At 40.9% G+C, this 27,621-nt stretch overlaps 1 protein-coding gene across 4 annotated transcripts in view; it reads left to right on the plus strand.

Annotated features, from left to right (window-relative positions):
• Positions 1 to 27,621, plus strand: part of slc12a8 (solute carrier family 12 member 8) — a 142,179-nt gene that overhangs the window by 11,916 nt on the left and 102,642 nt on the right. For all 4 annotated transcript variants that reach the window (XM_059966375.1, XM_059966374.1, XM_059966376.1 and 1 more), the window contains exons 2-5: positions 2,435 to 2,659; positions 6,939 to 7,085; positions 12,009 to 12,200; positions 18,656 to 18,887. In XM_059966375.1, coding sequence (XP_059822358.1) covers positions 2,537 to 2,659; positions 6,939 to 7,085; positions 12,009 to 12,200; positions 18,656 to 18,887 — 694 coding nt within the window. In that variant the 5' untranslated portion in view covers positions 2,435 to 2,536. The remainder of the gene's footprint in view (positions 1 to 2,434; positions 2,660 to 6,938; positions 7,086 to 12,008; positions 12,201 to 18,655; positions 18,888 to 27,621) is intronic.

Raw genomic sequence — 27,621 nt, forward strand, 5'->3', positions numbered from 1 at the left:
GCACGAACGTCAACAAACAAACTTCACTAAATGTGAACATATGAACAGACTCAATAATTATCAACAGAACAGCGAAAGCGGGAAAGACCAATTAGCGAAAGTTGTTCAGGGACAGTCAGGGTATTACACCTGAGTGACTTTATTTGAGAACCTGGATAGCTACAGAAAAGATTCAGAGAGGAGGTGATGTCCTGGTGGTGAGGGACTTGTAGTGTCTCCCTGATGGCAATTTGGTGAATTGGTGACTGCTAGGAGTCTGAAGTAATTTTTCCACCTCTTTTCTTCGGTCCGGCGATGAACAGATCTTCCATCTAAAAAAAAAACAGAAAAAAATCACATCAATAGAGAGATAAAAAGCCAAAATGTTAAGACCTTTAGAATTGAAAATTTCACTGTTAAATTGAAAGCTGTTGATACAAAGGTAGTACTTCTGCTAATCAAAACTTTCTTGTGTATTAATTGCAATTTGAGCCTTTGCCCTTCCAGCTCATTGGTACACTGATTGCAGATTTTCTACTCCATTTCTATTGCTGAATTTGAATGCTGCTGGACTTGTCTGAGTTTGGAAAATCTGTCTGAAGCATTGATTTTTGTTATGAGCTATGGGTGGAATGGTGGATTCAGCAGTTTCTTGGGCGGGCAGTGCAAAGGCTTGCAGGTTACAAAGCATTATTTGAATAGTTCTACCATTGGGCATTTGAAAAGTAGTAATTTTATATAATCTACATTATGGTTTTTCAGCATTTATTATTTTCTTTGAAATGTAAGTGCTGTCGATCAGGGTTTCTTTTAGTCTGCCTGTAAGTGGTGAATTCCTTCTGTTCTGACACTTATAGATAGAGCAGGAATTGAGGAGATGAGCAGGAATTTCTTTAGCTCAAGAGTGGTGAATCTGTAGAATTTGTTGCCACAGTGCTGTGAGTCATTGGGTATATTTAAGGCAGAGTTGATAGTTAGGGCATAAAGGAATATGGGGAGAAGGCAGAAGATTGGGGCTGAGACAGAAAATGGATCAACCTTGATGAAATGGAGGAGCAGACTCAATGGGGGGAAAAAAGCCCTAATTCTGCTCCTATAACTTATGGTCTTAAGATGGAAAGGAAAATTAAATAATTAAAAAAGTGATTTTAAGGCAATAGTTTATCATCATCAAGATTTCTTAGGACTGTTCTTCACTGGTCCAGTTAGAAAGGGCTTAACTTCCTGTCTTGAAATGGTTTGGACTGTGGCAGTGAGCTGGGGAAGTCCTGATTCTTAAAGACTCAACAGTCAGCTGAGCCCTGCCTCCAAACTGTCACAGTTCTAAGGAAGTTTTAATAGTTTCAGAGATCTTGAAACTATGGTAAGCAAATTAAATGCTTTTAGATTATTAGAAAGGTTTCATTAATGCAACATATACTGAAAAGACTTAAAATTATTTATAAATATCTGGGTTTCATTGGAAAGTAAACTTTGATATGATAATCAGAATTAAAACTCTAGAGTATTAGGAGACCAAAACCTGTTAATAAGTAATTAATTGCTTGGTTCACTTGCTTGTATTATTGTTTCTATATTAATTTAAGAGCCATAGAGTTATACAGCACAGAAGTAGGCCCTTTGGCCCAACTTATCTATGCTGACCAAGATGCTGTACTCAGCTAGCTCCATTTGTCCTTTGGTTGTACATGTTAGCCAAGGAAGTTCACCCTAATTTTCTTGTGCTGTTAATTAATGTTAACTAACATTAATTTTCCAAAAATGCATTTAAAATAGATTGATTAGCCATTGATCTTTGAGTTTTAGTTACTTTTCTATACAGCAACAATTGTTGTTTTTTAAATTAAATTGCAAATTATATCTTGTATGTTGTAGTTACTCGAAAGCAAGCCAGAACTGCTGAGACTGAGCACAGGAGTTGACGTGTTTCTGAAATAACAGAGTTCCAAATTGGAAAAAAGTATTTCAATCCTTTATTACGAAACCAGCAAAGACAAACAATCTTACAGCGATTTTTTTTTTTCTTTTTTGCAATTCATGAAGCTGAATTGGTGATATGACAAAACTAAGTGAAATAACAAAATAAGTATTCGAGTTAGTGGTCAACAAAAAAAAAAATCATTCCCCAGTTGCCCCTCTCATCTCGACTAAGTTGACTAAGACACCCATTAATGCATAACTATACTCTTTGCTTCCACCACACCCCAACTGACATGAGAAATTACCCATAATAAACACACAACACAAAATACAAAAGACAGAACATAGATACGTGGCTTCTATGCTTTATAAAGCACACCAAGGAAATCCTGAGACATCTCACTATATCAATATTTGTTGGAATAACATGTCACTTAACTTGTATTACCACCTGTTAGAATCCTGTGGATTTGAGATCTAATTGATATTCAATACTCAATTGAATAACCTGCAGACTTGTGTTTTTTTGTTTTAGGGTGAAGAATGAAGTGGCCACTTTTTATGAAGACAAAAGAAAACACCAGAATCAAACAGAAGCATTGATGTTTATCTGTTTGCTCCTCACTATTTCCTCAGTATGGAAGACCAGGATCTGAGGCGTAATTCAAGGGTGACGGATAAAGCAATGTTACTAAAAAGTGGTAGCCAGGAATTTCCACGTATTGGGCACGCCCAAGAACTTTTCCATGAAGCTGCACAGGTCAATTTGACTAACAAATTTTGCACTTAACCTCTCTTGTAAACTTTTTGATTCACTTGAGTTTTGAACCGAAGTTGTTGGAGGGGAAAGTGAATTTGAATTTATGGAGTACCTTACAGCTTGGAGTTGGCTAAGTAGTTTTGAATTGTTTACTATCAGGTTTAATAAGAAAACAATGGCCAATTTGAGCACTGCATTCTGAATTTCACCAGGGCATAAGATATAAGAGCAGAATTAGGCCATTTGGCCCATCAAGTGTGCTCCACTATTTCATCATGGCTGATCCATTTCCCTGTCAGCTCCAATCTCCAAACGTCTCCCCGTATCCCTTCATGCTCTGAATATACAAGAATTTATCAACCTCTGCCTTAAATATATCCACTTGTGGCTTTGAATTACACAGATTCACCACTCTCTGGCTAAAGAAATCCTCCTCATCTCCATTCTAAATGGACATTCCTCTATTCTGAGGCTATGTTCTCTAGTCCTAGGCTCCTTCAAATGATCTCTCTGAGGAACATTGTTTAGTCATAGCTATCAGCAAAAAAATGTGGAATAATTCAGATAATTTTGATAAAATTTATTCTAGTCTTTGTAAGGATGCCCGTTCTGTTTCTGCCAGATCATAAAACAAAGTGTACTCACCATAAGGTAGACAAAAGAGACAGCAGTTGCCTGAATGTGGGGTAATAAACAATCTGGAGCAACTCAAGGGGTTGAGAAGCATCCATAAAGATGGAGGTTGGGGAGGGGGTGAACTTTTAATGTTTTAGGTCAGAACCATGCATGAGAACTGAGAATGGAGAGGGGAGGAGGCAAGTATAGAGGTGGGGGGAAATGGGGAGAAAGGAAGCTTAATATGATTGGTGGGCTGAGTAGGGGTGAAGGGTGATGGGCAAGTCTAAATAAGGAAGGGGTGAGGTTGGAGTAGAGTTGAGAGATGGTGACAGGTGGGTGATAGGTGGAGATAGAGAATAAAGAAAGGGGAGGCAGATGGAGCCAGGTGGAGGGAAAGGAGGGGATTATAGGAGCAATTAAGGGAGAGGTGAAGTCCAATTGAACCTGAACCAGATAGGGGAGAGGAGGGGTGAAATCTTGTGGGTGAATTTAGTGTGTTAGTGGTGGATGAAACCAGGAGAGGTCAAAGATAGCCTCAGTTGACCTATCACTTTTGGCTCCTGTCTCACTACTCCTCCCTCTCCTCTTAATATAAACCATCTGCCCTCTCTACTGTTGGACTTTGAACTCTCTCTGGATTTCCAGTAGAGGAAGGTTGCATTTTCAAGTTCAAAGTAAATTTATTATCAAAGTACACGTATGTCACCATATACAACCATGAGATTCATTTTCTTGTGGGTGTACACTATATATCCAAGAACCCTGATAGAATCAAGAAAAGACTCTACCCGACAGGGTAGACAAACAATAAATATGTTAAGGACAGTGAACTGTGTAAATACAAAAAATGAAAAAAAAAGTAATAAACAATAAATATTGAAAACATGAGATGAAGAGCCCTTGAAGGTGAGTCCACGGGTTGTGGGAATAGTTCAGTGATGGGGCGACTGAAGTTTTTACCTTTGGCTCTAGAGCCTGATGGTTGAGGGGTAATAAGTGTTCCTGACCCTGGTGGTGTGGGCCTTGGGACTCCTGTGTCATCTTCCTGATGGCAGCAGTAAGTCGAGAATGTGGGCTGGGAGGTGGGGGGTCATTGATGATGGATGCTGCTTTCCTGTGACAGCGTAGATGTGCTCAATGGCGGGAAGGACTTTATTGGTGATGGACTGGGTTGTATCCACTAATTTTTGGAGGGTTTTCTGTTCAAGGGAATTGGTGTTTCCCTACCAGGCCATGATGCAACCGGTCAATATACTCTCCACCACACATCTATAGATGATTGTCAAAGTTTTAGGTGTCATGCCAAATCTTCACAAACTTCTAAAAAAGTAGAGGCACTCCATGCTTTCTTCATAATTGCATTTACATGCTGGGTCCAGGACAGAGTCTCTGAAATTAGAACACCAAGGAATCTGAAGTTGCTGATCCTCTCCACCTCCAATCCCCTGATGAGGACTGGCTCATGGACTTCTGGTTTCCTCCTGCTGAAGTCAATAAGCAGCCCCTTGGTCTTGCTGACATCAAGTGAGAGGTTGTTGTTATGGCACTCTTCAACCAGATTGTCAATCATCCTCTATGCTGATTCATCACCACCTTTGATTCCACCTTTGACAGTGGTGTCATCAGCAAACTTGAATATGGCATTGGAGCTGTACATGGCCATACAGTCATAAGTGTAAGGTGTGTAGAGTGGGATGAGACACACAGGCTTGTGGTGCACATGGGCAGATGGATATTGTGGAGGAGCTGTTGCCAATCCAAACCACATGGGCTCTGAAAGTGAGGAAATCATGGATCCAACTGCACAGGGAGGTAGTGAGACCAAGGTTTTGAAGCTTATTGATCAGTTTTGAGCGATGATGGTATTGAATGCTGAGCTGTAGTCAAGAAATAGTGTCTTGATGTATGCGTTTTTGTTGTCCAGATGTTCCAGGGTCGAGTGAAGAGCCAATGAATTGGCATCTGCTGTAGACCTGCTGTGCCAGGAGGCAAAAGGAACGTATCTAAGTTGCCAAAGAGACAGGTGTTGATATGTTTCATCACCAACTTCTCAAAGCACTTCATTACAGTAGTTGTCAGTGCTACTGGATGATGGTCATTGAGGCAGGTTACCACATTCTTCTTGGGCATCAGTATAATTGAAGCCTGCTTGAAGCAGGTGGGTAACATCAGATTGTCAAAGCAAGTGTTTAAAGATATCAGTGAACACTTCAGCCAGTTGATCAACACAGGTCTTTAGAACTTGGCAGGTACCCCATTTAGACCGAATGTCACCCTCCTGAAGGATGCTCTCACGTCAGCCTCAGGGACTGAAATCACAGGGTCACTGGGGGCTCCGGAAGTATGAGAAATCCCTCCATGTTCTGATGGTGGAAGTGAGCTCACCTGGAAGCGAAGCCCTGTTGCCACCTATTTCGCTTGGTTTTACTTCGTAAGATGTCATGGCATTCAAGCCCTGCCATTAAGGTAGAGCATCCTGCTGTGACTCAAGTTTGATCTGGAACTGTCACTTAGCACGTAAGATGGCTTCCTGAAGATCGTACCTGGATCTTGTGTACCTTACTTGGTTGCCGGACCTGAATGTCTCTGATCTGGCCCTCAGCAGATTGTGGATCTGGTGGTTCATTGAGGACTTTTGGTTGGGGAAGACTCTGACTGATTTTGGGGGACACACTCTCCCATGACCTTCTTAATAATTTTGGCTATCATTACTAACATTTGATGTTTTCTGCGGAAGAGTTAAAGCATAGATATTTCTTAGAAATAGCGATGAGATTGAGGCACCTGGAAATATGTCTAAAATAGAGTTTGAACTTTCCAGAAGTTTATATAAAAGAGATGTTTAGCTTCAACATTTCCTGATTTGACATCCGTAATTGTGTAAGGCAAAACATGGTTAAATCTGACATTGAACCAGAGTTTTAAACTGCAGTTGCCATGGCCATTTTAGAGTAAGTTTTTCATTAAAATCAATTAAAAGACAAATTTTAGAAGTCAGCATAAGCTCTGCATTTAAGTATGTCTGTTTGGTTTGTTGGATTTCACTGTGCTTTGGCTGTATAGATTTTGCAGAACATCTTTCATAGAAATGCAAAGTGTTTGTCAAAATTGAAATTATATGAAATTGGGGGTCATATCACGGCCATCTTCAACAGATGTGTAATGCACTTTGACATTTGTTTAACAATTAGAGATGTTTATAGCAACTACAATGTTATCTCGTACATTGTATGTGCACAATTGTAGAGGATATACCAGTACTCTATAACTAACTTAAAAACTGATTTATGTAGACTGTCTTATTTGTACACAGGTATATGCTATTTCAACGCTTGCATTCATAAAATTGCCATTAAATGTACATCCTTAAATATTTGATGTGGCTTTCTGTTGCTGAGTAGATTCAAAATTGTTTAGATAATGAGATAATTTTCTAGTTTCTGTTTCAAGGTGTGATTTGTATGCAAGCACATTTCAAGGAGCAAGACTATACACTGCTTTGCAATCAGCTTACAAAATTGTAAAATTCCTATCACTGCTTGCTATCTTCTTTATTTGACAAGGCAACTAGTTACTTGATTTGATATGAAAGCTTAGGAAGAAAGGGGGAAAAAATGGCTTCTCTGGACTAATTGGAGAATGATGCTGATTTATCATTTAGGTATCACAGCCCCACATCAAACCCTGGTGGAAAGTGAAGGTATTTGTCTGGGAACCAGTCTTATTTGGAACATGGGATGGAGTCTTCACAACTTGCATGATAAATATTTTCGGAGTGGTTCTTTTCCTGCGGACAGGGTGGCTTGTGGTAAGTGTCTAATTATTTTCCACCACTTTTACAACTGTGTTGACTTCAAGATGCTGAACTTTGAATGACGGGACATTAATTTCCCTGAAGAAAGCTTTGCACAATTTCTGTAACATTCCCTTTCTTATGCAGAATGAAGCCATATTTGAAAAAAAAGATGCACAAGAAGAAATTGTAAGCAGATGTTAGTCAAGAACAGCAGGAATAAAGAATTGTTGAATGGTTTTATTTTGCTGCCAATTGTTTCATTGTTCCATTTTATTCCAAAAAACAATGTAGTAGTTAGCACAACACTTTACAGAACCAGCAGCCCACTGCTTGCACGTTCTCCCTGTGACTGGTTGGTAGGTTAAGCCAGCGGTTACTGGGGCAGCATGGCTCAAAGGGCTGAAGGGCTTACTCCATGCTGTATGTCAATAAATTAAATGAATTGACAGTAAAATAGATTGGTTGGTAATTAATTGCTTGTTTGAATTTTGTCACCTGACTCTTAACATTAAAGGAACTGTTTGTTGTTTTATAAGTTTAGACATTCTTCTCCACACCAATTCGTTGTGCATAATTTACAAAGTAGAAAACAACTGAACTTTCATTCCAACCATTTTATTTTATTTATTTAACAATGTAGCACATAGTTTGCCCTTCTGGCCCTTCAATCTGCACCACACTGTCCCGCCCCAGCAAGCCCAGAGCCCTGATTAACCGTAACTAAATCACGGAACAGCTTACAATGGCCAGTTATCCTACCTGGCACGTGGACTGTGGGGGGAAACTGGAAGACAGAGAAAACCCTTGCATTTCACGGGGGGACGTACAGAGACACCTTACAGAACGGCACCAGAGTTTAGCTCTGAACTCTGACATGCCCCAAGCCAGGTTAATGTTGTGTGAACCACAATGCTACTGTGGTGCCCTCACGGAATATTAATTCTATGGACTAAAAATAAATAGCTTGATAGTTCATGAATTTTAAAACATTTATTTCATTTTATGGTATGTTGTGAGACAGAATCATACATTAAATGGTAGGAATAGCAAATATGTTACATTTACTGGTGCACCTTAGGGGTGTGTGCTTAGCCCACTGCTGTGTACACATGACTGTGTGGCTAGGCAGAGCTCAAATACCATTTGCTGACGATACAACCATTGTCGGTAGAGTCTCAGGTGGTGACGAAAGGGCGTACAAGAGTGAGTTGTGCCAAGTAGATTTGCTCTCCAAATTTGAGGAAGGACATTCTTGCTATTGAGGGAGTGCAGCGTAGGTTCACGAGGTTAATTCCCTGGATGGCGGGACTGTCATATGTTGAAAGATTGGAGCGACTGGGCTTGTATGCACTGGAATTTAGAAGGATGAGAGGGGATTTGATTGAAACGCATAAGATTATTAAGGGATTGGACACACTAGAGGCAGGAAATATTGTTCCCGAAGTTGGGAGAGTCCAGAACCGGAGGCCACAGTTTAAGAATAAGGGGTAGGCCATTTAGAACGGAGTTGAGGAAAAACTTTCACCCAGAGAGTGGTGGATCTATGGAATGCTCTGCCTCAGAAGGCAGTGGAGGCCAAGTCTCTAGATACTTTCACAAAAGAGTTAGATAGAGCTCTGAAAGATAGCGGAGTCAAGGGATATGGGGAGAAGGCAGGAACGGGGTACTGATTGTGGATGATCATTATGATCACAGTGAATGGCTGTGCTGGCTCGAAGGGCTGAATGGCCTACTCCTGCACCTATTGTCTAAGTAGTGGAATGGTGCCGCAGCAACAGCCTGGCGCTCAAAGTCAGTAAGACGAAAGAGCTGATTGTGGACTTCAGGAAGGGTAAGATGAAGAAACACATACCAATCCTCACAGAGGGATTATAAGTGGAGAGAGTGAGCAGTTTCATGTTCCTGACTGTCAAGATCTCTGAGGGTCTAACCTGGTCCCAACATATCGATGCAGTTATAAAGAAGGCAAGACAGTGGCTATATTTCATTAGGAATTTGCAGAGATTTGGCATGTCAACAAATATACTCAAAAACTTCTATAGTTGTACCATGGAGAGCATTCTGACAGGCTGCATCACTGTCTGGAATGGAGGGGCTACTGCACAGGATTAAAAGAAGCTGCAGAAGGTTGTAAATCTAGTCAGCTTCATCTTGGGCACTAGCCTACAAAGTACCCAGGACATCTACAGGGAGCGGTGTCTCAGAAAGGCAGCGTCCATTGTTAAGGACCTCCAGCACCCAGGGCATGCCCTTTTCTCATTGTTACCATCAGGTAGGAGGTACAGAAGCCTGAAGGCACACACTCAGCGATTCAGGAACAGCTTCCTCCCCTCTGCCATCCGATTCCCAAATAGACACTGAACCCATAAACACTACTTCACTTTAATATACTGTATTTGTTTTTGCAACTTTAAATGTATACTGTAATTGATTCAGACAGCGATTCAGGAACAGCTTCTTCCCCTCTGTCATCCGATTCCTAAATTGACATTGAACCTTTGGACACTACCTCAGTTTTTTAATATACAGCATTTCTGTTTTTGCACATTTTAAAAATCTATTTAATGTACATAATTGATTTACTTGTTTATTTAGTATTATGTTTTATTTTATTATTTTTTTCCTCTCTCTGCTAGATTATGTATTGTACTGCTAAGTTAACAAATTTCATGTTACATGTTGGCGATAATAAAACTGATTCTGATTTATTCCATGACTTAAATCGTAACAGATTAGTCTGATTAGATAGTTAACTTAGTTTTGCTTCTTGCAAACCTGTAAAGCAAGAGATTCCAAGGGATCTGACTGAAATATCATTCTGTAAACTAAACGGCACCGTGGCAAGCTACACATGCGACAAATAAAGCTAATGCTGACTAAACATTGTGTATCTTTTGCTCTAAATCGATTGCATTCGATCTGTAAGCATTACATTAGCGCAGAAGATTAAAGAACTGAGTTTTTTTTTAAACATTAGCTCTATTTGTCACACGCACATTGGAACATCGAAATACACAGAGAAATGCGCGGGGTTTGTGTTGAAGATCAGCAGGGTCCGAGGATATGCTGGGGCAACCTGCAGGTGTTACCATGCATTTGGCACCAACATAACATGCCTACAGTTACTAACCCTAACTTGTACGTCTTTGGAATGAGAGAGGAAACAGGAGGCCAGGAGGGAGCCCACACCATCATGGGGAGAACGTACAAGCTTATAGACAGCAGCTGGAATTGAATCCCGATTGCCATCACTGTCAGGGTTCCACAAGACCAAGATGTCTACAGGTGTAGTCACATTCTTGCACCACTACTTCTTTCGCAATGTTCTAATTAATTTATAATCATTTAAAAATAACAGGGTAGCCAGAATCTGTTGGAAACAGGGCAAAGGATCGGATGGAATTTGAGATCCGATTGGTTGGATCTGTAAACAGTGCATTAGCTGGTACCTGTGTAGATCCAGCAGATTACTTTTGAAGTGTAGTTACTTTTACATTAGGAAATTGAGACAACAGTTTCAGCAAAAATGCTAGATAAATTAAATTGGTAAATTGTTTTTTTGTTGTTACATGTGCTGAAGTACAATGAAAACTTGTCTTGCATACTGTTCAAACAAATCAATTCAACACAACAGTACTGTAGTAATTTTATGTATTACATTCTACTGCTGCTGCAAAAAAACAAATTTCATGACATGTGTGAAGGGTGATGAACTGGATTATGCTGTGAGTCTCTATTGTGGACTGAGAGTGGTTCAAATACACCAGACAACAAATAATAATCTTGCAGTGTCTATTCATGGTAAGTATGGTAAGACAAGGATTAATGATAAAGATTAAGGATAATGTCCAGGCAAGAGTATGTTGCAGCAGTTGTAGTCAGGTGAGACCACCAGAGACTCCTCTGCTTACGACTAACTGAGGCAGTATGTGCTGGAGCCAGACAAGTGAAGCCTCTACAGTGAGACTTCTTCAGAAGGGTCCTCTTAAAACATAGCATCCCTTTACCAACAGGGGGAGCTAGAGACAGACAAGAGAGGAATAATGGAAGGATGTGAAACACACCCCGCAACTAAGGGACAATTGCTTTTCCAACTTTAAGTTGTCATCAGTTCTCAACTTGAAGTTGCAGTTCACTTTTCATACCTCTATTGTGAATGGCATTTGATCTTGGAGGTCAGGAAAATTTATTCAAACATGTACATTGGAAATGATCAATTCCTGCAGCTGATAAACCAATTCTGCATAAAATAGCAGTTTTCTGTTCAGATGAGAATCGTGTGGGTGACGGGGGCCATGCCGTTCTCCTTGTGCACAAGTAAAATAAAAATATAGTTGAATCATACTGTGTGTGTTTTGGGCCCAGTTATTTTAGTTATTTTATCTTATTATAAAGGCAAGGTTAAATATTTTTTCTGCATCTAATAAAATAATTTGCTTTTTTTTCCTCAGAGTGAATCAAACATAGCATTAAATCTGTGTGTCCAGGTGAGCTCTGGGACACTTTGTTTAGAGTCTTTCCATAATGGTAGTCCATTATGAACACAGGAGCAGGACTGCACCATTTGATTAGAACTTGCTGCTCTTAAAATTCATGAAAAAGTGATTTATGAATTGGGAGCAGGAGTAGGCTACTTGGTTTCTCAATTGACTGAGTAAATGAGGCTTCATGTTGTGGTGAGAAAAATTATTCATCTGCAGGTTAATAATTCTGCTCATGAACTAGCTAATACTTCCAGAGGAATGTGTGATTCATCTTGACCAAACTCGGCTACCTGACCTGCTGGGTTCCTCCAGCACTTTTTGTATGTTACTCTGGATTTCCAGCTCTGCAGAATCTCTTGTGTTTATCTATCTACTATTAAAATGTTCAGTTTCTTATGATGGCACTAGTTGGGTTCATAATCAATTGATTTTTGCAATTTTTAAATCTCAGGGAAATACTGGAATCCTGCTGGGAATGTTTATGGTGACCCTGGTTATCTTGGTTGCTTTGGTGACAGTTCTGTCAGGAATTGGAGTGTTGGAGAGGTGCAGTCTTGGAAATGGTGGAATATACGCCATGCTTTCTGCAGTCCTGGGAGGTCGAGTAGGAGGAACATTTGGATTTCTCTATGTATTTGGACAGGTAATCATGATAAATAAATGGTGCTTTTTATGAACCGTACAGAGTTCTGCTATTTTGGGATCCTGATTTTAATTACTTCACCTATAGTGGTCATCTCAGCCAAGGTCCTCAGCTTTGGAATTTCTTGATTGTTTGCACCTCTTGCCTTTTTCCTTTCTTGAGGCATTCCTTAAAACCCACCTTTTGGATCAAATCTGCCTCATTATGTAGCTGGGTGCCATGTTATGATTTTTGCAATATTTTTTGTGTAAAAGGGCCTATGTAAATGCAATTGTTGTTTAGCTTGCATTCTTTCATCTTTAATGACAATTCAAAGTTAATTAATTATTAAAGTTCATATACATCACCATATACAACCCTGAGATTCATTTTCCAGTGGGCATACTCAACAAATCTATAGAATAATAACCATAACAAAATCAGTGAAAGACTGCCCAGCTAGGGCATTCAACCAGAGCGCAGAAGACAACAAGCCGTGCAAATACAAAAGAATAGAAGCAGTAATAAATATATAAGCAATAAATATTGAAAAGGTGAGATGAAGACTCCTTGAAAGTGAGAATTGGTTGTGAAAACATTTCTACAATATATGATTATTGCAGTTGGCTAAATAGCTGATTCTACATTTAATCCTGGCACAGTAACAGTGGCAATATCACAGCACAGTATTCCAACTCTGAAAACAGACTCAATATTCCAAATGGCACCAGCAAGCTGTCTAAGAATTGGGAATCCTTCCTGTGGCATTTCTGAAATCATAATTAATTTGAATTCCGCTATGTAGCTTGGCCGCAAAACATTGGGTTCAATTTTGCAATCAACAGTAATCAATTTTGCAACAATTTATCACATTGTTTTTTACAAATCCCAAGTATTTGGCCCCATTCCCAAATTCAACTTAAGGACATATGTAAAAATAGAACTCATTCCGTAATCAGGAAAGGCCTGAAATCTGGAATATCTGTCTATCTGTCACCACCAATGTTTGGTGAGGCAGAACCTGAAGTAATAGCTTTTCAAAAGTAAATATTTTAGTGTTCTACCAAGCCATCATTCCCACTCTACCTCTATGCCCTAAAGAAAAACTTTCTGGATAATAACTCTTAGATAACACACAAAAGCACAAATATTCAAGGTACAGCATTCAATTATATCTCATACAGCTAAAAATCTTGAGGTACTTACTGTAGCAGTGTGCTACACGCAGCGCTAAAATTACGACACGGAGTCGGTAACTGCAGTCGAAGGAAAACTTTATTCGAAATCTTCAGCCTCACTTTTAAGCCTCCCTCAACCTACCCCCCATGGCGCAGAGGCTCCAAAGCTCTGTGCTCGCAAACCCCCGTAGGCTATCTAGTTGTGAGTCGGTTTGGATGTGCCAGGAAATGGGTCGCCACATTACAATATTTTAGAGGTTGTAAATATTGCAGTTTCTTGTAAGTACATTAATGGTATTCAAGAAAGCTTCTAGAATCAAGCATGCAACTATGTATGTTTTAAATATTGTTAGTTTTCTTCCATTATAATTAAGGAAGAAATCTGTGGATGTTGGAAATGTGAAATTGAAAACATACTGGCATACTCAGTCTGACAGAATTGGATTGAATTGACTTTATCACTTAGATCCTTCATATACATGAGGAGTAAAAATCTTTATGTTATGTCTCCATTCAAATGTGCAATTATAGTAAATTATAAAAAAATTATGTACAACAAGGTAGTCAATATAACATAGAAATACAGTTGTGTCAGCATGAATTAAGCAGTCTAATGGCCTGGTGGACGAAGCTGTCCACCAGGACGAGCCTGTTGGTCCTGGCTTTTATACTGCGGTATCTTTTCCCGGATGGTAGCAGCTGGAACAGTTTGTGGTTGGGGTGACTCGGGTCCCCAATGATCCTTCGGGCCATTTTTACATACCTGCCTTTGTAAATGTCCTGAATAGTGGGAAGTTCACATCTACAGATGCAATGGGCTGTCCGCACCACTCTCTGCAGAGTCCTGCGATTGAGGGAGGTACAGTTCCCATACCAGGTGGTGATGCAGTCAGTCAGGATGCTCTTAGCTGTGCCCCTTTAGAAAGTTCTTAAGATTTGGTGGCCCATACTAAACTTGCTCAAACATCTGAGGTGAAAGAGGCGCTGTTGTGCCTTTTTCACCACACAGCTGGTGTGTACAGACCACATGAGATCCTTGGTGATGCCTATGAAGAGGAATTTAAAGCTGTTTACCCTCTCAACCCCAGATCCACTGGTGTCAATAGGGGCCTGCCGTCTCCATTCCTCCTGAAGCCCACAACCAGCTCCTTTGTTTTTGCGACACTGAGGGAGAGGTTGTTTTTTTGACACCACTGTGTCAGAGAGATGACTTCTTCCCTGTAGGCCACCTCATTGTTGTTTGAGTTTAGGCCCATCAATGTAGTGTCATCGCCAAATTTAATTAGCAGATTGGGGCTGTGAGTGACAATGCAGTCATGGGTATACAGGGAGTAAAGGACAGGGTTTAGCACACAACCCTGAGGGGCACCTGTGTTGAGGGGCAGAGGTGAGGGAGCCCACTCCTACTACCTGCCAGCAGTCTGCCAGGAAATCCAGGATCCAGCTACACAAGGCAGGGAGAAGGCCGAGGTCTCTGAGCTTCTTGTCAAGCCTGGAATTATGCTGTTGAATGCTGAACTGTAGTCCAAGAACAGAATTCTCACATAAGCATCCCTCTTTTCCAGATTTGTAAGGACGCTGTGGCTATTATATCATCTGTCGATTAGTTGTGTCGACAGGCAAATTGTAGGGGGTCCAGTGTGGATGTCAGCATGCTGCAGGTGTAATCCTTGACCAGCCTCTCAAAGCATTTGCTTATTATTGACAGGATGCCAGTCGTTCAGACAAGTTACCTGTGTCTTTTTAAGTAAAGGGACAATGGTGGGTGTTTTGAAGCAGGAGGGCACTCCACACTGGGAGAGGGAGAGATTAAAAATGTCTGTAAACACACCTGACCGTTGTGCTGCACACATCCTGAGTACTCGCCCTGGGATGCCGTTTGGTCCCGCAGCCTTGCGACTGTCCGCCCATTGGAAGCACCAGAGATGACCAAGCTGCCAGTCGCATCATCTGCAGGTCTTCTCAGGGGCTCAGTATTGGCAACATCGAATCGAGCATAAAAAAGATTTTGCTGGTCTGGGAGAGAGGCAGCGATGTTGGAAACTCCACTGAGTTTAGCTTTGAAGTCTGAGATGGTGTGTAGACCTTGCCATAAGCTGCATGTGCTGTTGGTGGAAAGTTGAGTCTGAATCTTGTCTCTGTATCGTTGCATTGTTTCCTTAACGACTTTGTGCAGATCGGAGCTGCATTTCTTGAGTTCATGTTGGTTACTGGCAACGTAAGCTCTGTGTCGCGTGTTGAGTGCTGCTCGCACGGAACTGTTGATCCAGGGATAGACCCTGACTGACTTCTGGGAGACAACATCCTCAATGCACTTCTGACCCCATCCATGAACCTGGACACATCTCATCATGGAAGACATTCCAGTCCAGTCATGGAGGCCGATTGGTTGGACCAACAGTGGACTGTTTTAAGTATGGCCGACTCTTGTTTCAGCTTCTGCCTGTACTTTGGCAACAGAAAACGGAGGGGTGATCTGATTTTCCATATGGAGGGTGAAGAAGTGCAATGTAAGCATTGTGGAAGGGAGAGTAGCGGTGCTCGAATATGCTATCTCCCGTGTGCGTACCTGGATGTGTTGGAAAAACTTTGGAGAGACTTTAGTCAGTGACATGTTATTAAAGTCACAGGCGACGATGAAGGCAGCCTCCAGGTGTGCAGTCTCCAGGGTGCTGATGGTCTGGTACAGTTCCTCGAGAGCCAGGTCAATATCAGCCTGCGGTGGAATGTACACCGCTGTGATAACAACAGCCGTGAACTCCCTAGGCAGCCAGAAAGGTCTGCATAGCAGCCCCAGGTCCTCCGGATCCAGGGAACAAAAGGATTTAAGGGCATGCACGTTCTGGGCGTTGCATTGTTCTGTGGAAAGGGAAAGAAATTTGAAATTCCAGACCTAAAAGAGAACAAATGATCTAATGAAAGTCTATTGATCTGAAACATAAAGTCTTTTTCTCACTCATGCTACCAAGCAGGAGAGGCAGTACTTATCCTGATGTAGGGTTTTGGTTTGAAACATTGACAGCTCCTTTCCTCTCACAGATGCTGCTTGATCTGCTGAGTTCTTGCAGCATATTGTTGCTCCAGATTCCAGCATCAGTCTCTTGTGCCGTTGGGCCAGGGGTTCCCAACCTGGGGTCCACGGACCCTTTGCTTAATGGTATTGGTCCATGGCATAAAAAAGGTTGGAAGTCCCTACTTTAGGCAGTTTGTGTATTGCCAGCATTTTAATTTTGTTTCTGTCCCCTTCATAATACTCTTAAGGACCCTCACTTTTAATACTAATTTTGTATTGTAGATCTGGAGGAATTGAAGTGAGGAATCAACATCATCATTACGTGCCATGTCGTATGATGTGGGCGATCATGGTTTTCACGACCATGATTGTTCTTGGCAAATATTTCTACAGAAGTGATTTCCCATCTCCTTCTGGGCAGTGTCTTTACAAGACGGGTGACCCCAGCCATTGGCAATACTCTTCAGAGATTGTCTGCCTGGTATCAGTGATGTGCACCAGCTACTCATAGGACCATCCACCACCTGCTCCCATGGGTTCACATGACTGTGATCAGGGGGCTAAGCAGGTTCTGCCCTTGCCCAAGGGTGATTTGCAGGCTAGTGGAGGGAAGGAGCACCTTACACCTCCTTTGATAGAGTCAGATTTCCACCCTGCCACTCCAAAGTGGGGTATAGGTTTAAAATAAAAAGCTGTGAGGGGAAAATATTAGAAAAGGAAGTGACTGATACAGCATGAGGAGTAAATATATTTTTCCATAGACAACCTTTCATTAAGACCATAAGACATAGACCATAAAACTGCTTAACTCTCTGCTGAAGGCTAATCCATTTAGATCTGTGGGCAGCAATTAATCATATGCACATTAGTTATTCAATTTTCTGCAACACCAGTGACTATAGGCCACATTAAAGTGCGGTTGCATTTCCCGCCACTGCCTGTACGGAGTTCATACATTCACCTTTTGACCGTGTCGGTTTCCTCTCTCAAAGACCTACCGGTTGGCAGGTTACTCGGTCATTGTAATTAGGCAAGGATTAAACTGGGGGTTGCTGGGCGGTGTGGATCGACAGGCCGGAAGGGCCTTTCCCACACTATCTCAGTCAATAAATGAATTAAATTAAACATAATTTGTAGACAGAATGGAAGTGTTAGTCATTTCCTGCTCCATCACAGCATGTGCTGATTTTCCTTTACTAAACCACAGTATAATATCCTCTGAAGAAATAAAAAGCCTTGATTGCTATTACCTCAGACAATCATTTTAAAGTGCTGTGCTTCTTCTTTAAATTTTATTTTAAGACCATTGTATTTCCTTTACCCACTGTGACATTTTTGCAGGTGTAGGCATTTTACTGTGGTTGAACTGCTCTGAAGCTTAGAACATTGACACATTTATTTATAGCCAAACGCTTTAAGGTACAACTAATGTGACCTACTTAACAAAAAAATGGTCCTTTCCTTTCTGTAAGCATGGTATTGTTCAAGAAGAAGAATAGAAGAATGCTTTCTTTTATCACCAGTCATGTCAATTAGAACTGGAGAACCTGTGAAGCCAGGGTATGCTCAACCAGAATTTTGTTAGAGATATTAATGAAAATTTTTTGCCTCTTCTTGAAGCCATAGATCTTGTGCAAGGTGCTATTGTTCGCAGGAAGTTTGGTACATAAATTGAGGAACAGGTGTAAGCAATCTTATTTTATGTCATTTATTAATCATCAATACACCATGAATTAGGCCATTTAGCTTCGAATCTACTCCGACATTTCATGTCTGATCCATTTTCCCTCTGAGCCCCAATCTCCTGCCTTCTCCCTGTATCCCTGTGTACTCTGGCTAATCACCAATCTATCAACCTTTGCCTTGACTCTACCCAATGACTTGATCTGTATAGCCATCTGTGGCAATGAATTCCACAGATTCACCACTCTCTGGCTAACGAAATTCCTCCTCATCTCCATTACAAATGAATATCCCTCTAATCTGAAGCTGTGCCCTCTGGTCGTAGACTCCCCCACCATAGGAAATGTTCTCTCCACATCCACTCTACTGAGGCCTTTCAACATTCAATAGCTTTCAATGACCTGGTGAGTACAGGCCCAGAGGCATCAAACCCTCCTGATATGCTCAGCCTTTGAAATCTGGAATAATTCTTTCGATTCTCCTTTGCACCCTCTCTGATGCTGGTACATCCTTTCTTAGCAGAAGGGCCCCAAATTATAATGGATTAGTACAGATTTATAAAACGTTCTTGACAACGGAAGTAAATGACTGTTTTCTTACAGTGTGTTGCAGGTGCTATGTATATTACTGGCTTTGCTGAATCCATTGCTGACCTGCTGAACCTTAGTAACATCTGGGCAGTTCGAGGAATTTCCATCGCTGTGCTAATAGGATTACTAGGAATTAATCTAGCAGGCGTCAAATGGATCATTCGGTTTCAACTGCTACTTTTAGCCTTGCTGGCTATCTCTACGATGGATTTTGTCGTTGGGACTTTCACACATCTGGATCCCGGTAAGAAAATTCATTTGTCGGTGCTGTTGGCAGGGCAAATATTTGCAGTTCAACAAATCACTCTTACTTATGTGGAAGGTATTTGTGGAGTTTCCAACCTTTGCTGCACCACTGTCCCAGTCAGTTACATTTAAGGTTCCTTAAGCCAGAGGTGGCAGTGGGGATAAGCTCCCACTATCTATTAAATGCTTCCAATTACATGTGCCTCAAATGATATCTGAAAACAAGCTCCTGGCCTTCATATGTGGCTTAGCTACAAAATCCAGCAAGGCAGCTTACTAGCGCCTTAAAATCATTCACTTCAGGTAGATGGGGCTTTGCTAGCCAAGGTTGGCAGCTCCTTTAGGAGAAGGAAAACTGTCTCAAATCTCCGCTGTCTTGTGGCCATACCCACTCATGGGGAAGGCTTTGGGAGTAAACCCCAAGGAAAAGTCTGGAGCTGGAGTCCCTACGGCAGTCCTACGTTGAGATTGATGCTGACGGGTGAGTCCTGCAATGCCACTGGTACCAAACTGTGTCAGTCTCTGTATTGGATCAGGAGTTCCCAACCTGTGTTCCACAGATCCCTCAGTTAATGGTAGGGGTCCTTGGCATACAATAGATTGGGAATCCCTGGTTTGGTTTCATCAGCTGAGTGGAAAGGGGGGGGGGGGGAGGGAGCCTGCTACATGGGCAACAGGTTGCTTTCCATACCCAAGGCTTACCTGTTTTTACCTGATACAAACTCCTTACACAAGGAGATGCAAGGCTTGTAGACACAAGGCTTACCTGTTTACCACACATACCCTTAGCCAAGGCTTGCATACCATGTAGATGCCTGGGATGCAACATCCACGGGCAATCCTGGCCAGTGGAGGGTATCAAAAATGTGACACTCATACTGCAAAATTCAATTAGCAATGTAGGTACATAGTTTATTAGAATTTTCCTTTTAATATTATTTTAAATTAATGCATTATGTTTGTATTATGAATAATTCTGTAACTGTTGCTTACACTAAGAGAGTTGGGTACTTTATAAAATTATGCAATTCAAAATCGTGCTTTGATATTCTGATTTCTAAATATGTCAAATTCTATTTTGCTCTGCACCAATCAATGGTGATTATGAATTGCTGAAAATATGTAGCAGGTAGGACAACCTCTATAGTGAGAGATCCTTCATGTAATATAAATAATCTGCCTGTTACACCACTGGCATTTAGGCTAGCAATGAAGGTCCACCGTCTCTGGTGGTGCTCAAGGCTTCCTTCATCATGTCAGTAGCTTCTTTTCAGTTTTCACTACTGTCAGTCACGTGAGTCCCAGATGGAGACTCAGGAATACCGTTGCACTCAGGTGTAGAATTGCTGTTTTGGAAATAGTTTGTTTGATCAGTCAGGGTTGTTGGCCCTGAGCTGAACCCCCAAACCTTGAGGACAGGTGGACCACTCTTAGTCTGGCCTCTAGCCTTTGATCTGATTGGCATGGGTGACCTGACTAAGAGCCAAAGCATAAAGCCCAGACTCCAGCCAGCATAGCTCTCCAGGTCATTGAGGCACACATACTGTGGTGAACTACATATACCTGTCTGGACACGCCCCCTGCTGACTGCTCCTGTGGCTCCTCCCACAGACCCCTGTATAAAGGCGATTGGGGCCTGAGCCCGGCCTCTCAGTCTCCAGGATGTAGTATGGTGGTCACTCACTGCTTGTTCTTTCTTCTAGTCAATAAAAGCCGATATCTCGCCTTACGCCTCAGAGTGAGTTATTGATGGTGCATCACATACCCTATGAAGAGGTTGCAGTCCCCTTGGAGGAGTTAATCTTTCAGGTTGATGACTTGTTGTTAGATCCAGGGAAGATTAGAAATCAAAATGTTTTAAGTTTTTTTTAGAGGAGGCAGCTGCGGAGAAAAGAAAGGAAATGTCCATCAAGTGGAGGAGACCAAGTGAGTCAAATAACATAGCATCAGCTGAAATGGGGCTGGTAGATTCTGGTTGAGCAGAGATGTTTTGCCTGAAGGTTTTCTATGGAAGAAGACATGAGAACAGAGATTGAAAAGTAACCAAAGTTATATGAAATAAGGAAAAAAGTGTGATTGGTGTTGTGGAAAAAGTAGTAATATTGTGTGTAATGTGTCAAAATAAAAGACCATAAGACATGGGAGCACATTTAGGCCATTCAGCCCATCGAGTTTGCTCCACCATTCCATCATGGCTGATCCTGGAACCTGCTCAACCACATACACCTGCAAACTACCATCCATGTTTCATGTAAAAAAATGTAGAGGTGTACTAACCACTATGCTATACACGGTTTCACACAACGCAAGTGAGCCGGGTTCAAATCCAGCCGCTGTCTGTAAGGAGTTTGAACATTCTCCCTGTGACCGCGCAGGTTTCCTCCGAGTGCTCATGTTTCCTCCCACAGTCCAAAGATGTACCAATTGGCAGGTTAATTGGTCATTGTAAATTGTCCCATGATTAACGTAGAGTTACTGGGCTGTGTGCCTCGAAGGGCCGGAACTGTGGTGTATCTCAAACAAAAAAGAAACCTGGGTGGTGGCAGGGAGTTCAGTAGTCTTACAGCCTGGGGGAAGAAGCCATTTTCCATCCTAACAGTTCTTGTCCTAATGCAATGGCACCTCCTGGCTGATGTTAAGAGGTCAAAGAGATTGTTGGATGGATGGGAGGGATCACTGACAATGCTAAGAGTCCCATGTACACAAATTGATATCTGATCAATATCTCTGATGGGTGGAAGAGAGACCTCGATGAACCTCTTGGCAGTCCTCACAATCCTCTGTGGGGATTTGTGGTCAGTGTTTTACAGTTCCCGTACCAGGTGGTGGTACAGCTGGTCAGGGCCTCTCAATGGTGCTCTTGTAAAACCCGGTTGGGATGGGAGCCTCACTTACCTCAACCTCCTCAGGAAGTGGAGATGCTGCTATGCTCTCTTCTCCAAAGAGGTGGTGTTGAGGGAACAGGTGAGACTGTCTGATATGTACACACTCCTAACTACACAGACTGTATCAGAATCAGGTTTAATATCACTGGCATATGTAATGAAATCTGTTGTTTTTGTGGAGGCAGTATAATGCAATATGTAATAACAGAAAAAACCATGAATTGCAGCAAGTATGTGTGTATATAAGTGTTAAATAAGCAGTACAAATTTTTTTTAAGAAGTAGTGAAGTGGTGTTCATGGGTTTAATGTCCATTCAGAAATCGGATGGCTGAGGGGAAGAAGCTGTTCCTGAATCATTGAGTGTGCGTCTTCAGGCTCCTGTATCTCCTCTCTGTTGGCAGCAATGAGAACAAGGTGTGGCTTGGGTGATGGCTGTATATTTACTAATCATATATACTAATAAATGACCAGATACTTGGAAAGAACTGTGCTATTTGCTTGCGTGTACAGGAAATATTCTGGAAGGACTGTAAAGAAAATAACTTGTAAGATGAGGGATGAGAGAAAGTACAGTTGACCAATATGGAACTTTAATGATTGTATAAGCACACACACAGAGCAATGCATGTAGAATCCAGCTGGGGTCTCTGTTGGACAGGCCTTTTCTGACAAGATGCTGTTTCCTTTAGAAGTGACTCGAGGAAACGGAGGCAGGAACTGCAATATCCAAAGCAGCCAAGTGACAATAGGAGATGGCATCACTTGCTTTTTATATATACATCTTTTAATTTGCTGTTGGAGAATTAATTTGCTCCTGAAAATGCTTTTCTGCAGCTATTTAAAAAATTGAAGTTTCATCCTCTGAGTTTGAATTATGAAATATTTGAACCCTTTAGAAGCAAAGAGTGGAGCGTAGTGGTCTGTTTTGAAAATCTTCTGTGTTTAAAAAATGTGCACAAAAGTGATACATATATAACCATAATCCCTTTGTTTTATTAATTATTACTATGCTTCCCACTGCGTGTTTTAAGCTGCCTTGCAATTAGGTAGAAGTAAATCTATTAGTTTACGCATGGTTAGGAAGGATGTGAGAGTCAGCCCTTGATGAGTTCCTGACCCCTAAGAATGTTATCTTGCCCCCCTCCTGTGTAGGTTTCAAAGTTCAAAGTAAAATTTATTATCAGAGTACGTACATGTCACTACATACAACCCCGAGATACTTCGTACTTAGCATATCTGTAGAACGGTAACTGTAAACAGGATCAACGAACAACAAACTCTGCAAATGCAAATATGATTAAATAGCAACAAATAACAAGTATGAAATAACAAGCTAAAGAGTCCTTAAAGTAAGGTCATTGCTTGTGGGAGCACCAGAAAGAGTGAAGTTATCCCCTTTTGTTCAAGAGCCTGATGATTGAGAGGCAGTAACTGTTGGTGAAACTGGTGGTGAGAGTCCTGAAGCACGTGTACCGTACCTTCTAACTGATGGGAGCAGCAAGAAGAGAGTATAGCTTGGGTGGTGAGGATCTTTGATGATGGATGTTGCTTTTCTACGGCAATGTTTCACGTAGATGTGCTCAATAGGTAGGATGGCTTTATCTATGACGTACTGGGTACAAGCCACTATCCTTTGTAGGATTTTCCATACCAGACCCTAATGCCCCCAGTCAGTATGCCTTCCGCCACACATCTGTACAAGTTTGCCGAGGTTTTTGATGACATGCCATACCTCCACAGACTCCTGGGGAAGTAGAGGCACTGTTGTGCTTTCTTTGCAATTGTATTTTTGTGATGAGTCTAAGACAGGTCTTCTGGGATAGTAACACCCACGAATTTAAAGTTACTGACCCTCCCCACCTCTGATCCACCGATGATTACTGGCTCATAGACCCTTGCTTTCCCTCTCCTGAGGTCTACAATCAGTAGCTTGGTCCTGTTGACACTGAGTGAGAGATTGTTATTATGATGCCACTCAGCCAAGATTTCAGCCTCCCTCCTGTATGCTGATTCATCACCACCTTTGATACCACAACAGTGGTGTCATCAGCAAACTTGTGTATGGTGTTGGAGCTGTACTTAGCCACACAATCCGGGGTGTAAAATGAGTAGAGCAGTTTTATTCTGAACTTCTTTTGACTTTGCTTGCTGTCTTAAGATGAGTAAATTTCCATATATCACAAAATTATGAGGGTTGGTAATTCTACAACAGGATCACTATCTACTCTTGCGATCTTAATTTAAATTCTTGCAATTATTTCATGTCTCTGTCATTGCAGTTTTATCCTTTTAATAGGAGGAATATTTAAATGTCTATTTGGTTGGAATGTGATCATTGCCTGTGGCCTTTCTCAAATTAATGAACTTCCACCTGAAATGCGATTTCCTTTTCTGCGGTGCACACCCCTCAACCCGTCCATCTGCTCTAAGTTAGCTGACAGGATGCTGTGATCTCCAGCATGTTGTGTGCATGACTGGCCTGTGATAGCAGGGTCCACCTGGATGGTGATCCAGAACTCTGCAGAAGCTGGAAACCTAACATAAAAATGGAAGGTGCTAGACGTTCTCAGCAGGTCACGCTGTACTTGTGGGATGTTTCAGGTGTGGCACCCAAATCAGGGTCACATGAAACCAAGGGAGCAGGAGGTGGATGGTCATATGATCAGCTGGTGCATATCACAAGTCCTGGTTATGTGACCACTGATACCAGGCAGACAATATCTGAAGAGTATTGATAATGGCTGGGTTCACCCATTTTGTAAAGACCCTGCCCAGAAGAAGGCAATGGCAAACCACTTCCATAGAAAAAGAAGCTGTCAAGAACAACCACGGTCAAAGACCGCGATCACCCATGTCATACAATACAGCACATAATGATGATGACGATGATGATGTCATCTTTTTTTAAAAAATGGGATTGTGCTTTTATAGTAGAAAATTCTGAGAAGCTTGCAGAAGCTTTTCCGATTGTGAAAGCTTTAGGGCAAATAAAGAGAGACCTGATTTCAATAGTCAGTTTCAATTATCAGCAGACTTGGGTTTAAGGTGGTAGGGAAATGAACCAGAAGCAATATGAGGAGTAGAATGTAAATAGTTGGGATTTGGAATGCACATTATGAGAGATTATTGGACAAATATTTGAAGCAACAAATAGAATCAGCGATATGAACTGACTGCCAAGGAGTGAGACTAGCTAAATTGTTCTTCAAAGAAACCTAATGCAAGTTCAAGAATTGAAGTTATGATTAAAAGCTCTTTAACTCATCTGCAGGGGAGAGACATTGAGATGAAAAACGAATGCCCTGTGATTGGTGAATAGTAGGTTGGAATGCAAATTGGCATGGACTTCAGTATGTCGAATTGGTCTCCAGCTTTCCCTCCCTTAACCCATGAGTAGATTGTCATCTTTCCACTTCATCCTAAAGCTTAGCCAAAAACACAAACGTTTAAACAATCTGTGTGCTGGAAAATTGAGGTAATAATCTGAATGCAATTATGGCGCCCTATGGGACATTGTTGAAAGCCTCCTCATCTAATGTATCACTCATCAGAAATGTCTGAACCATAGCAATCTATACTAAAGAACCAGTTAATGTTTAACGTAAACAGAAAAAAAACATGGATAGTAATACCCTTAGAATATCTCAAACACTTTCTTTCTTTTTCAATCTTTTTATTAAGTTTCATATATATATAAAAAAAAACATAACATAATAATGAATAGGTTATGAATACAATAGACTTGAAATTACATTGATAATAAGATAATAATATCCTATTAAAACATCAATAGAAACAAGTACCTTAATCAATCAAGTCTATATAACTATATATGAAAAGAAAACAAAAATAATCGTCAAAAAAGAAAAAAAAATTGAAAATAAGTGAAAGAAAATGTATGTTGATAAAAAAAACACTAAACTAAACTAACATGGGCAATAGTAACAGTTTATAAGTATGTGATAGTGTCAAAAAACTCCGGAACTCCATACCTGAACAAGAATAAGCAGAAAGAAGGTCTAGAAAAGGTCAGATTAATTCATATGAAAATGCCGAATAAACGGTCCCCAAGTTTCCTCAAATTTGACTGATGAGTCAAAAATAGTGCTTCTAATTTTTTCCAAACTTAGATATGAAATAGTTTGAGAAAGCCACTGAGACGTGGTAGGAGGATTTACTTCTTTCCAGTTTTGTAATATAGACCTTCTGGCCATTAATGTTACAAAAGCAATCATTCGTTTGATTGAAGGGGAAAACTGAATATCATCCTCGTTTGGTATACCAAAAATTGCAGTAATAAAATGAGGTTGTAAATCAATATTCCAAATTGAGGAAATGGTAACAAATATGTCCTTCCAATAGTTATGTAAAGTGGGACATGACCAAAACATGTGGGTCAATGAAGCCACATCTAGATGACACCTGTCACATTGAGGGTTAATATAAGAGTAAAATCGAGCAAGCTTATCTTTAGACATATAAGCTCTAGGTACAATTTTAAATTGTATTAAAGCATGTTTAGCACATATAGAAGAGGAATTAACCATTTGTAAAATTTTTTTCCATTTATCTGTTGAAATATTATATCGAAGTTCTTTTTCCCATTCTTGTTTAATTCTATCTGATATTTCTGGTATCTCAAACACTTTAAGAGCCATGAAGTTTTATTTTAAAGTGCTGCTACAATTATAATGTAGGAAACAAGGCAGGCAGTGCACAGCAAGATCCCACAACAATGTGTTAAAGATCAGATGATCTATTAATTTTTTCCCACAATGCTGATGAAGAGGTAAGTATTAGAATGTAAACAAGGAGAACTCTCCCATTCTTTTTCAAATACTGCCATGGGATGTTTCTCCATCTTTATGACATGACTTCTGTTTAATGCCACATTTAAAAGATTGGATCCCTGGTGGAATACGCCATTGGAACTGCTCTGGAGGGTGGCCAAGATCTTATCTGCTCAAACCAGATTGTTTTGTGGCAGAATTGAGGTAATGTAACAGAAATTGAAAAATAAAGTGAAATCCGGATGCTTCTGCATGAAAGTAGGGAAGTTGTTTGTTCTATTTGGAAGAATAAAGATGAATGTTTCTGTGTCATACCCAGATCTTGTTTCTGGGCCTCAGATTGAGTCTCTCCAGAGAAAGTATGCCTGACAAAAGAAATACTATAAAAGAATTGAACTTGCCGTGCTGTATTCCAGGATGCACTGCTATCTGACCACAAAGCTACTTTCCCAGTGCAAATTTAATCAGAATATCCCGGTGTGTTTATGGTTCACCAGGTTCAGTAGGAGGTGACTAGCAGCAAGAGAAATAACTGAAGCTTCACTGTACAATGTTTCCCAACCTTTTTTATGCCATGGACCCTCGAGGGGTCTGTGGATCCCAGGTTGGGAATCTCCAGCTGGAAGAACTACACACTGGTTAATCCCGAAAGGTGAAAATGGGAAGTGTAAGAACCAGAATGGATTTAGTACAAAATGCTAGAGGAACTTAGCAGGCCAGGTAGCATCTATGGAAAAGAGTAAACAGTCAATGTTTTGGGCCAAGACCTTTATCAGAACTGATGATTGTATTGTGGAAGGGACTATATTGAGAATCAGATTAATCATCTGCTAGTCAGACTCAGGCACAGATGTGGAACTTTAAAAACTCTGATCAACCATTGTTGATTCCTCAAGTAGAATCTCCTGTTTGGTGCACAAAGTTAGTCTGCATTCAAAGTAGTCCTTATTAGAGTAAATAGTATATCAGTTCTTAAAATAAATTGTTTTATTATTCTGATATTGATTGCTAAAACACAGCTGTAATATATTCTGTTCCTTGCATGATGAATCTTTT

This window comes from Hypanus sabinus, chromosome 4, assembly GCF_030144855.1.
Source record: "Hypanus sabinus isolate sHypSab1 chromosome 4, sHypSab1.hap1, whole genome shotgun sequence".
In the NCBI taxonomy this organism is placed as follows: domain Eukaryota; kingdom Metazoa; phylum Chordata; class Chondrichthyes; order Myliobatiformes; family Dasyatidae; genus Hypanus; species Hypanus sabinus.